The 13,556-nt window shown below is 38.9% G+C and overlaps 1 protein-coding gene across 1 annotated transcript in view; it reads left to right on the plus strand.

Annotated features, from left to right (window-relative positions):
- The window catches only part of LOC105726173 (intraflagellar transport protein 88 homolog), a 114,397-nt gene that overhangs the window by 69,939 nt on the left and 30,902 nt on the right, over positions 1-13,556 (plus strand). The window contains exon 23 of the mRNA XM_064361734.1: positions 11,329-11,435. Within this exon, the coding sequence (XP_064217804.1) occupies positions 11,329-11,435 (107 nt within the window). The remainder of the gene's footprint in view (positions 1-11,328; positions 11,436-13,556) is intronic.

Below are 13,556 nucleotides of genomic sequence, written 5' to 3' on the forward strand. Positions count from 1 at the left end.
TAGGGTTTATAAGAATAGAACATTAATAATATAGTAAATAATTTTTTTTTTTTTAGACAGAGTCTTGCTCTTTGCCCAGGCTAGTGTGGAGTGGTTCACCACAACCTCTGCCTCCTGGGTTCAAGTGATTCTCCTGTCTCAGCCTCCTGAGTAGCTGGGACTATAGGCACGTGCCACCATGCCCAGCTAATTTTTGTATTTTTAGAAGAGATGGGGTTTCACTATGTTGGCAGGCTGGTCTCAAACTCCTGACCTCATGATGCATCCACCTCGGCCTCCCGAAGTGCTGGGATTACAGGCATGAGCCACTGTGCCCAGCCACAAATAATTTTTAATGTTACTTCAATTTTAAAACATTATGTCAATATGTTACTTACTCAGTTGTAAGGTTATCTTTGTAGAAGATACTTATTTCCTATCTTGTTGCACAGTGGATTGATGCACCTTACAGTAATAATGTGAAGTACTATAGCAGTAACAACAAAATCAGAATCAAGAAGAATAAAAAGTAAGCACATTCAGATGCCACATATTCTCACTAAACTATAAATTTGTCACTGAACAGCCTTGCAGGCAAAGGAAAGAGAAAATTGTATAATTGTTACTGCTTTATCTGGAAATATAAAGCAATTTATTGGGAAGAAGAAGTAGCTCTTCAACTCTTAATTCACTTCTGTTTAGACATTGATTGATACAGTAGTTAGAATAATTGAAAGGTACAGTAGATACTTTCTTTAATAACATCCCTACAGCAAATAAAATAACATGCTGGAAACGACCATGTTAAAATTTGTTCTTCAAGGCCAGGCACGGTTGCTCATGCCTGTAATCCCAGCACTTCGGGAGGACAAGGTGGCCAGATCACCTGAGGTCAGGCATTCAAGACTAGCCTGCCCAAGGGAGCAAGACTCCATCTCAAAAAATAAAAAAATTGTTCTTCAATGATAATGAACACAAAACAATGCATTACAATTTAGTAAAAAGAAATCTTTTCTGAGCCAAGTTTTCTGATGGCCAAGGATTAGGTGTATGACGTGTTCCTTCATTAATATATCCCTCCACTTGGCTGTCTAGAAAAGCTCAACAGCAGTTAGCTCAGTTATAATCTTTGGTAGGAGTGTAGGAGCAGGTTGTTCTCTAATGCTGATTAGAGGTGGACTCATTAACTTAACAGCAGTAGTTTTCACAAATGCCAGTCAGGGAATAGGCTACATGGGAATTACTTCTAGAACTTTTTTTTTTTTAAGATGGTGTTTTCTTCTTATCGCCCAGGCTGGAGTGCAGTGGCACCGTCTCGGCTGACTGCAACCTCTGCCTCCCTGGTTCAAGAGAATCTCCCACTTCAGCCTCCCTAGTGGCTGGGATTACAGGCGCACGCCACCACACTCAGCTAATTTTTGTTTTTAGTAGAGACAAGGGCTCTACTAAAAGCAGAATCACTCTTCAAGTGATTCTCCTGCTTCAGCCTCCCAAAATGCTGGGATAGCAGGTGTGAGCCACCATGCCCAGCCTAGAAGTTTTTTAAAGTACAAATTTCTAGCCCTGCCTAGTAAGATTTTTATTAGATTTGCAGTGGACACAGGCATCTGTTTTTCCCTATTTCTTTTTAAAGGGTTTTCTGTGTGATTCTTAATCTTAGTCACATTAGAGAACTAGTGCTTTAGCGATTAAATGATAGCAGTAATAACTTTTCTTGAAAGTGGAGCAACCCAAAAGTCTGCTAAGCAAAAGAGTTTCTCAGCCTTGACACCTCTGACATTTGGGATTGTACAAATTCCACATTGTAAGAGGCCATCCAGGGGGTTATGGAATGTTTAGCAAAATCCCTGGCCTCTATCCAATAGATTAGCTAGCAGCCCTCCCACCCCCAGATATGAAAACTAGAAATGTCTCTAGACATTGTCAGTGTCCCCTGGGGGGCAAAATTACGACCAGTTGAAAACTTCTGCACTAACCAAAGCACCTCTGCACTGGTCCAAAAAAGAGAATATCTTCAAGGAAGGCCAAGATTTTTTCTTTAGAATATAAAAGTCACTCTAAGAATCAAATGAATGATTGTCTACACCATAGTGGGTATCTAAGATAACTCTGGCCTATTTAATTTTCCAAACAAATGTAATCAATAGTCTACCTTAACTATAGTTGTAGAAAAAACATTTACACCCATGGAATGTGCTATTTTAAGAATAGTTTTGTGGCTAGGCGCGGTGGCTCATGCCTGTAATCCAAGCACTTTGGAGGCCAAGGCAGGCGGATCACCTAAGGTCAGGAGTTCAAGACCAGCCTGACCAACATTGTGAAACCCCGTCTTAAAAAAAAAAAAAAGAATAGTTTTCTGGATAAAACTAGCAGGATAATTTAGTTTTAAAATATATTCTTCACCAAAAATTGACCTGCTCTACAGAGTTACAGATGATATACTAACTTTAAGAGGACATCCACCAAAAATAATGATTTTTTAAGTTTACATTAAATGTTTCTGGCTATGCATCATAGCTCATGCCTGTAATCTCAACACTTTGGGAGACCAACGCCGGAGGATTGCTTGAGCCCAGGAATTCAAGCCCAGCCTGGGAAACATAGCAAGACCTCATCTCTTCTAAATATGAAAAAAAAAAAAATAGCAGGGCATGGTGGTGTGCACCTGTGGTTCCAGCTGCTCAGGTGGCTGAGACGGAAGGATCGCTTGAGCCCAGGAGTTCCAAACTGCAGTGAGCTGTGATTGTGCCACTGCACTCCAGCCTAGGCATCTCTTAAAAAACAAAAGTTCCTAAGCCACCCTTTATTTGCAGAAAATACAAAGTATCTTCTTATTATGAATTATTAATATAAATGTATATACAAAGGCAATTTATATAGTAATGTGTGACGTTTTAAGTTACTTTATGCTATTAACTTTTGCAATACTTTAATGGTCTTAAATTGCTTGTATATTTACAAATTATTGTGGAGTGGAGTGACTACACTGTTCCATACATTGTTCTAGCACTGTGGATGTAGCAGAAAACAAAACAGACCAAAATTCTTGGTATCTAGCGTGAAGAGAAAAGACAATAAATAATGTCAGTAGTCATAAGTGCTATGAAGGAAAAACAGGTAAAGAAATAGAGAATATGGGAAGGGCTGCTATTTTAAACAGGGTTGTCATGGAAGGACTTTCTCTTAAGCTAGCATTTGGGCAGAGACCTGAAAGAATGGACAGAAGCAAGCCATGAAGATGTGGATGTCAGTGTGGTCGAAGCACAGCGGACAATGTGATGGAGAGAGAGAAGTGGCAGAGTGGGTGGGCCAGGACCTGTAGATCCTCACAGGCCTTAGGTCAGCGCTTCAAATTATATTTTGGGCGAGGTGATGAGCTATTGGAGAATTTTGTGTGGAAGAATAATACGATTTTACATAGGTTTTCAAGATGTTCTAATGTATAATTAACTCAAGCTTCTGTACCTGAGGTCCAAATCAAAAGATTATTTTGGCCACTGTATGGAGAATAAGCTGAGATGGGCAGTACCTAAATGCAAAATCACAGTATTCACTTGCACTAGCAGTGGAGGTGGACAAGATAGATTCCAAATATGTATGGAAGGTATCAGTGCCAGCACTTGCTGGCCATTTAGATGTGAGACTTGAGGGAGACAGTGTCAAGGGTGACCGCACAAATCTAGCTCTGGGCAGCTGGAAGGATGGAGCTGCCGTTCACTGAGATGTGGGAAACTGGGGAAGAAGCAGCTTTTCGAGGGAAAAATTAAAACCTTTTTTTTTTTTTTTTTTGAGATGGAGTTTCACTCTTGTTGCCCAGGCTGGAGTGTAGTGGCACGATCTCAGCTCACCACCACCTCTGCCTCCCAGGTTCAAGCGATTCTTCTGCCTCAGCCTTTCCAAGTAGCTAGGATTATAGGTATGCTCCACCACCCCCGACTGATTTTGTATTTTTAGTAGAGGCGGGGTTTCTCCATGTTGGTCAGGCTGGTCTCGAACTCCCGACCTCAGGTGATCCGCCTGCCTCAGCCTCCCAAAGTGCTGAGATTACAAGCGTGAACCACCGCGCCTGGCCCAAAAGCTTTTTTTTTAGATATGTTATATTTGAGCTACCTCTTTGATGCTCAAGAAAGAATGTTAAATAGGCACTTAGGGAGAAGTTGGGGGCCGCCTGCATATAAATTTATTTCAGTACATTTAGCACATATTTTTGTGTTCTGTTATTACATATATTATCAGTAATATTTTTGAAAAAATTGAGTGTTCATTAGCTTTAAGACTTTCCTGTTTCTTTATCCATTCATTTGTTTCCAAAATTTTTACTATTTTTTATGTGCTGGGGAGACAACAGATACATCATCTTGACTTCTGCCTCCTAAAACTCATGCGGATCGTCAGTTAACTGATAGGGGATAATAAATGAGATAACTAAAAAATGTGCAAAGTGCTGTGGAAATACAGAGGAACTCTTAACTCTGCCCAAACTAGGGGACAATTGCCATAATTAGGTTTTACAGAGGAAGTAACATTTGAAGTGGCCTTGAAGGGTATGGAGGGTTTTGCTAGGAAGGGAAGGCAGGAACAGGCACTGCAGGTAGACAGCAGCATTATTAGTAAGGGCAGAGATAGAAGGATGCAGAATCTATTTCAAAAGGTAGTCTATTGTGGGAAATGTAGCAGATTGAACATGTATTTTCTCATGCCTGTAATCTCAGCACTTCGAGAGGTGAGGTGTACGAATCAGTAGGACTAGAGTTTGAGACCAACCTGGCCAACCTAGTGAAACCCCATCTCTACTAAAAATACAAAAAATTACCTGAGCATAGTGGTGGGTGCCTGTAATCCCAGCTACTCGGGAGGCTGAGGCAGGAGAATTGCTTGAACCCGGGAGGCGGAGGTTGTGGTGAACAGAGGTCCGCACCACTGCACTCCAGCCCAGGCAACAGAGGGAGACTCCGTCTCAAAAAAAATTATAAATGCACAAGAACAAAGAGATAATTAAATTTTAGGAAAATTTTCAGTTTGGCAGATTAGAACTGCCAGGGTAGGTAGGTAGTGGAGAAGTCAGCAGAAGCAAAAGAATTCATAACATAGAACCCCAGGAAATCCCAGGAATTGGAGGCATCAGAAAATGGGAGGTGTGCTGGCTGCTCCTGCTGCTGCTGAAAACAAGAGGGCTGGGTACAAGTCTGGATGAGATACAGCTAGATTTTCAAATGCTCTACCTAAATCATACATCAGAAATTTAGGCAGAATGCAGTCATGATGTTAGTGGATGAATGCCAGGAGATGTATTTGAAAGATATTTAATAGAGCCAAAATGATTCATTATAAAAATAGGAAAAAGAAGAAAAACTTGGAACTCTAAGTTCAAGGAAAGAGAAGGGAGAGTGACAACTAAAGAATGTAGCAAGGTCTGGGGAAACTTTTTTTTCTTTCTCTCTTTCTTTTTTTTTTTTTGAGACAGAGTCTTGCTCTGTCACCCAGGGTGTAATGCAGTCGTGCAATCTCAGCTTACTGCAACCTCTGTCTCCCAGGTTCAAGTGATTCTTGTGCCTCAGCCTCCTGAGTTACCTGGAATTATAGGTGCACATCACTACACCTGACTGTTTTTTCTTTTTTTGTATTTTTAATAGAGATAGGAGTTCGCCATGTTTGCCAGGATGGGGAAAACTTTTTTTTTTTTTAAAGAATGAGCAGAGGTTAATGTTTCTGTTGCCTAAGGGGAATTATCTAGTAGAAAAGGAAAAACTGAAAATATGCCAGGAAAGGAATAACAGTATAAGATAGGTAGGTTAACTTTTAAAAGGTGCTAGAACCTTCCTCATACAGGAGAGTATTTAAAAGTCAGCCTAACCAGGCGTGATGGCTCATGCCTGTAATCCCAGCACTTTGGGAGGGTGAGGTGGGCGGATCATGAGGTCAGGAGTTCAAGACCAGCCTGGCCAACATGTTGAAACCCCATCTCTACTAAAAATACAAAAATTAGCCGGGCATGGTGGTGTGCGCCTGTAATCCCATACTCAGGAGGCTGAGGCAGGAGAATTGCTTGAACCTGGGAGGAAGAGGTTGCAGTGAGCCGAGATCATGCCACTGCACTCTAGGCCTGAGCGACAGAGTGAGACTCTGTCTCAAAAAAAAAAAAAAAAAAAAAAAAAGCCTAGTGAAGCAGAAGAATCTTTTAATCAACATCCTTAGAGACCAAGTACAGGAACTAAGGCCAGGCCATACACTTAACTCTTGGCAAATACAAGGTCTTGATACATCTTTCCTCATTTCAACCCAAATAAGAGAAATTCAGTACAGAGCTATGAAAAAAATGCCATGAAAAAAATAATTGGCTATTGTTTTTGTTTTTATTTTAAGTCTTGTTCTGTTGCCAAGCTGGAGTGCAGTGGTGTGATGTCGGCTCACTGAAACCTCCATCTCCCAGTTTCAAGCGATTCTCTTGCCTCAGCCACCTGAGTAACTGACACTACAGGCACACGCCACCACACCCGGCTAATTTTTTTTTTTTTTTTTTTTTTTTGAGACACAGTTTTGCTTTTGTTGCCCAGGCTGGAGTGCAATGGCACAATCTTGGCTCACTGCAACCTTCACCTCCCGAGTTCAAGCGATTTTCCTGCCTCAGCATCCCAAGTAGCTTGGATGACAGGCATGTGCCACCACACCCAGCTAATTTTGTATTTTCTTAGTAGAGACAGGATTTCTTCATGTTGGTCAGGCTGGTCTCAAACACCCAACCTCAGGTGATCCACCTGTCTCGGCCTCCCAAAGTGCTGGGATTACAGGCATAAGCCACCGGCCTGGCAAAAAAACAAAAAAAATAGTTTTTATTACCTAGAAAAATAGAATAGTTCAAAAAAATTATTACAGTGTAGAAATATTTGGCTCCTTCTGTAAGATTCAAAGAACACATAACCTCTATTTATTTCAGAGGGAGAAAGTCACAGGGTGAGGTGAAAAGATAATAGGATGTTACAAAAGAAGGAGCATGGTAATAGGACAATACATAAGAAAAGATGATAGTGAAACTAAAAATATATAGCAGAATTAAAATCTACCTGGATGCAGTACAGAGCTGAAAATCATAGTAGTAATTGAAAACTATTTATTCCATAATTTTAAGAACAAAAATTGAATAAGATGAAATACAGAAGATAAGTAAGAGAAGGCCGGGCGTGGTGGCTCACACCTGTAATCCCAGCACTTTGAGAGACCAAGGCAGGTGGATCACCTGAGGTCAGGAGTTCGAGACCAGCCTGGCCAACATGGTGAATCCCCATCTCTACTAAAAATACAGAAATTAGCTGGGCATGGTGGCAGGCGCCTGTAATTCCAGCTACTCAGGAGGCTTAGGCAGGATAATCACTTGAACCCAGGTGGTGGAATTTGCAGTGAGTCAAGATCACACCATTTCATTCCAGCCTGGGGTACAAGAGCAAAAATTCTTCTAAAAAAAAGAAAAGAAGTAAGAAAAATACAACTAGTAATTGTAAGTTTTCCCAGAGACTAAAACAGAACACTTGTGATAAAATACAAAATCAAAGACATAGTAAAAGCAAACATTCTACAGCAGAAAAAAGAAAGATCTGCCATTCTGCAAAGGAAGAAAAACTGGGCAGTTATCAGCAACATGAAACACCAAGCACTAAATACCAAAGGTGGTGAAACAATATCTTCAGAGTCTCAAGAATTCTTTTACCTCTGCATATAAAAACAACAGAATATAAGAGCTTAGAAAACATACTCATCTCCCCTTCTTGGGGAAATAAAAAGTTGACTTGAAAACTTAATTTGGAAGTTCACTGGAAAGCTAAATCAAACTTTAGTGCTTAAAAAGGGAATTTTTTTTAAACTTTTAGGTTCAGAGGTATGTGTGCAGTTTGTTTTATAGGTAAATTGCATGTCGTGGGGGTTTGGCATACAGATCATTTTATCACCCAGGTAATAACCATTGTAATCGATAAGTAGTTTTTTGATCCTCACCATTCTCCCACCCTCTGCCCTCAAGGAGACCTCACTGTCTGTTGTTCCCTTCTTTATGTTCATATGTACTTGAGGTTTAGCTCACACTTAGAAGTAAGAACATGCAGTATTTGGTTTTCTGTTCCTGTAGTAGTTCACTTAGGATAATGGCCTCCAACTCCATCCATGTTGCTGCAGAGGACATGACCTTGTTCTTTTTTATGGCTGTATGGAATTCCATGGTGTATATATGTATATATATACACGTATATATATAAAATATATATAGGTATATATATACGTATATATATTATACATGTATAATATATATACGTATATATATTATACATGTATAATATATATACGTATATATATATAATATATATGTACATATATATGTGTGTATATATATACCACATTTTCTTTATCCAGTCTACCACCGATGGTTGATTCTATGTCTTAGCTCTTGTGAACAGTGCTGCAGTGAACATACATGTGCATGCGTTTTTATGGCAGAATGATTTATATTCTTTTGCATATATACCCAGTAATTAGATTGCTGAATCAAATGGTAATTCTGGTTTTATTTTATTTTATTTTTGTATTTATGGAGACGAGGTCTCACTATGTTACCCAGGTTGGTCTCGAACTCCTGAGCTCTCGTGATCCTCTCACCTCAGCCTCCCAAAGTGCTATGATTATAGGCATGAGCCACCATGCCTGGCCTGTAATTCTGTTTTAAGTTCTTTAAGAAATCACCAAACTGCTTTCCACATGACTGAACTAATTTCCATGCCCACCAGTAGTGTAAGCATTCCGTTTTCTCAGTAACCTTGCCAGCATCTGTTTTTGTTTTTGTTTTTGTTTTTTCACTTTTTAGTAGTAGCCATTCTGACTGGTATGAGACAGTATCTCATTGTGGTTTTGATTTGCATTTCTCTAATGATTAGTGATGTTGAGCATTTTTTCATATACTTGCTTGTTTGCTGCATGTATGACTTCTTTTGAAAGGTGTTCATGTCCTTTGCCTACTCTTTAATAGCATTGTTTGTTTTTTGCTTGTAAATTTAAGTTCCTTATGATTCTGAATATTAAACCTTTGTTGGATGCATAATTTGCAAATATTTCCTCCCATTCTGTAGGTCATATGTTTGCTCTATTGATTGCTTGTTTGGCTGTGCAGAAGCTCTTTAATTAGGTCCTATTTGTCAATTTTTGTTTTTGTTAAAATTGCCTTTGGTGTCTTTGTCAAGAATTCTTTTCCCAGTTTTCTATCCAGAATGGTATTTCTTAGGTTATCTTCCAGGATTTTATAGTTTTAGATTTTATGTTTAAGCCTCTAATCCATCTTGAGTTGATTTTTGTATATGGTGTAAGGACGGGGACCAGTTTCAGTCTTCTGCATATGGCTAGCCAGTTAGTTATCGAAAAGGGGAAATTTTTAAATTTCAGAACAAGTAGAGCAGAAATTAACATGGAGTCAGGTCTAAATAATTATAAGGCATAATTTAAGTGGTAGTTGTGGTAAGGGGAAAAATGGGAAATGTGCATATGCTACATTCCTCCTCATTTATGAGGGTGTCAGAAAATACCATTTAAATCTTGATGCTGATAGGAAAATATATGCTACCAGTCTTACCTATTATGTAAGTAGCATTCAACTATGGAAAAGAAAACAGTGACACTTCTTATACACATCTACTGGGAGTATAAACTAGTACAGTGTCTCTGGAGGGCAGATTTGTAATATATATCAGGAGTCTCAAACTAGTCATAATGTTTGGATTCAGTAATTCCACTATAAAGTAACTGAGAAGAGCATAAAAAGACATATAGGCTGGGCGCAGTGACTCACGCCTGTAATCCCAGCACTTTGGAAGGCCAAGGTGGGTGGATCACGAGGTCAAGAGATCAAGACCATCCTTAGTGAAACCCTGTCTCTACTAAAAATACAAAAATTAACTGGGCATGGTAGTGGGTGCCTGTAGTCCCAGCTACTCAGGAGGCTGAGACAGGAGAATCACTTGAACCTGGGAGGTGGAGGTTGCAGTGAGCCAAGATTGTGCCACTGCACTCTAGCCTGGTGACAGAGCGAGACTCCGTCTAAAAAAGAAAAAAATGGCCAGGCGCGGTGTCTCAAGCCTGTAATCTCAGCACTTTGGGAGGCCGAGGCGGGTGGATCACAAGGTCTAGAGATCGAGACCATCCTGGTCAACATGGTGAAAACCTGTCTCTACTAAAAAATACAAAAAATTAGCTGGCCATGGTGGCGCGTGCCTGTAATCCCAGCTACTCAGGAGGCTGAGGCAGGAGAATTGCCTGAATCCAGGAGGCGGAGGTTGCAGTGAGCCGAGATCGCGCCATTGCACTCCAGCCTGGGTAACGAGCGAAACTCCGTCTCAAAAAAAAAAAAAGGTGTATAAAAATGTTTGGTTTTGTCTCTGGATGGACAAGTAATTAGTAACTTTTATTTTTTTCTTTGTTTTACAAATTCTCTATAATGACTTGCACTGCAGTTGTATTGAGGAAAAATATTGTTTTTAAATGAGATAATAAAACTGTTTTAAAGTAATTTAGACCACAAATGGCAAAGGGCATTCTTATAAACGTAAAGACAAAACTATTGTGTTTTTTAGCATCTACTGGATGTTTTTTAAATGTTGCTAATTTTAGAAACACAAGATTGAATGAAAAAGCAAATTCCAGGAGACTGTATACAGAACAATACCATTATAAGACCCAGTGCCAAGCAGAACTAAACAGTATGTCATCTGGTCATATGTATAAAGTTATCGAATATTTTGTTGTTGTTAATGTATACAAGACATGATGAACACAAAACTTTTTGTTGTGATTATTTTATATATATTTGATGTCAACTGTAAGACCAGCAACTGTAAAATACATCTGTTTTATATTCCCAGTACTTTGCACATAGTGTAATACTTATTTTGAAAATGAATTTACTGACAGTAATAAGAACATTTGTGAGTAATCATTATTATATGTATAAACTGTCTACACTTTTTAGCCTAGTCTCTCTTACAGCTCTTTATATGTATTTATGAAACTGCTATAGAACATTAGCAAATGTTGCATTTGCTTTTAAGTTCTCTCCCAGCAGTGTCCTGTGCCATGTTCCTTCTAGGTTTCTGGCAGCATGAGGATAGGACTCATGGAGACAGACCCTTTAATCCCCCTTCCAAGGAAGTCAGTTCTCCCTGGTCCAGAGATTGCAAAGTGTAATTATTTTTTAGGAGAAGAACGCTATTTGTAAGCATCATTCCTACCTGTGTCCCAAAAGACTGAGTTCATTGATTTATTGAGCTTTTAACAAATAGACCATGCTTGTATTCTTTCCTAAATGTATATTTTACAATTTAGGTCTGCGTTTCTTGGTTCGTCTCTGCACAAATCTTGGATTAAAAGATGCTCAAGAATATGCCAGAAAACTGAAGAGGTTGGAAAAAATGAAAGAAATAAGAGAACAGGTATCTCATATGGGCCTACAACTGCTATCTGCTAATTTTCAGAATGTCAGCCTTCTGTAACTCAAATGTGTGATGTTAGGAACTTCTATAAGAAAACAGGGTTGAAATTTTTTTCTGCTCTGACATAATAGGAGAATAACTAAAACTCTAGTTTGAGGATAAAACTCTGGCAAAAGTGAGTTCCCAGGGAGAGGAAGTGCAGTGGATTTCATATTATCTTAGTGGGTAACTACTAGCAGACAAATAATTATAATTTTCCACAACATGAAATAACTTACAGCTTAATTTGAAGCCATAATTTTAATTGGAAAGTCCTGTGGACCATGACAGACAATTACTTCTCTACAACAATGGAATCTGTGTATGCTTTAACAAGTTTTCTAGGTGATTTTTATTGTCGCCAAAGTTTGGGAAGCACTCAGGCTGTATGCTTCTGAAGGGTTACCTTGATCAAATACCAACTCAGGATATAGAAGCTGATTTAAGAGGCGAAAAGTAGACATAAAATAAATAAGGTGGTAGATTTTTAAAATTGTTTTTAAATGGACAAAGATTTGTATAAACTTAAGAGAGGAAGATAAACCAATTCAGGCTTGTGTGGGTCAGGGTAATTTCTCTTGCTGAGCCCCTAACTCCTGTTTTAAAATGTTGAAACTAGAAGTTTTATCTAAAATGATTTTTCAGAGAAATTAGTTCTCTTTCTGGAACTATTATGGAAAAGAAGACTGCTCTCCCTTTTGTGCTTGGGGGATCCACATTTTTGAGTAAGAAGAAAACTCTGTACATTGTACATTCATTAGTGCCAGCAAGAAGCAATTGTGGCACTGGGTTGTTGGCCAGGCAAGACAGACTCACACTCAGCCCTCCATTCCTGAACACTGAAAGCCCCACAGTGGTGTGGACCAGCCCCTGGATACTGCAAGCTATGTAGCAGTGTTGTTTTTTTAAGATGTTTTGCTTTTCCACTTTACTGAACATGAAAAACATGAGCAGACAAACAAAGAGGTCTGTCAAAGCAAGAGTATGTGTTTGGAATAGGGCAAAATGGGAAGAGCAGGGCTTGAGGAATGAATATTTTAAATATGAAAAAGGAAGAGAAAAACAGCCAAAACACCAAAGAAGTTTGGAGAATAAAGCTAAACTATTAAGAAGAAAAAGAAAATAAGGAAATAATAGGCAAAATACAGAATATTTTCATTGCTAAAGATAAAAATGTATTCAGTTTTTAAATCAAATTTCTAAATTTTCAGAATATTCAAATAGAGAAATGCTGTTTCAATATTTACTAATTTCCCCACAAAGCAATCAGGATACAATGCCAAGAAATGCGTTCTTTTGGCCAGATTGACAAAATAGCATATGACATTCAAAATTAATATATCATTGGTACATATACCCAAATTTCCAGTTATTACCAAAATGCATTGAAAATAAATGTACAATCGAGCTGAGCAGAAAACTTTTTGGTTTCATTTCTTGAGAGAGATTCTGCCAGGTGAGGTGGCTAACGCCTGTAATCCCAGCACTTTGGGAGGCCAAGGCAGGCAGATCACCTGAGATCAGGAGTTTGAGACCTGCCTGTCTAACATGGAGAAACCCCATCTCTACTAAAAATACAAAATTAGCTGGGCATGGTGGCACATGCCTGTAATCCCAGCTACTGGAGAGGCTGAGGCAGGAGAACTGCTTGAACCCAGGAGGCGGAGGTTGCAGTGAGCTGATACCACGCCACTGCACTCCAGTGTCTGGGCAGCAGAGCAAGACTCCATCTCAAAAAAAAAAGGAGACAGATTCAGTATTAAGATATCATAAAGATTTAGTTTTAAGATTAACCAAACTAAAAAATACAGTTTTTAAAAAACATTCACATATGTAATAATGACTACAAGAATGTCTTGTACAATTTGTGTATTATTGACAAAAGTCAACAAAACTACTGAAAAGAAAATATATCCTTAGTACAAACTGGTGGTGATTTGCTTGTTGATTACATTTTCTGGGGTAAGATTACCAGTCACTTCCTCAAGGCCATTGATTACAGGTTCTCTCATGCATTGCCCTGTGTTAGCCTCTCTGTTGGTTTGCTCAGAAAACATTGATTACAATCTGCCGTGTATGTGG

Source organism: Aotus nancymaae, unplaced genomic scaffold (genome assembly GCF_030222135.1).
Source record: "Aotus nancymaae isolate 86718 unplaced genomic scaffold, 86718_ANA_hifiasm-v0.15.2.pri h1tg000043l, whole genome shotgun sequence".
Classification (NCBI taxonomy): domain Eukaryota; kingdom Metazoa; phylum Chordata; class Mammalia; order Primates; family Aotidae; genus Aotus; species Aotus nancymaae.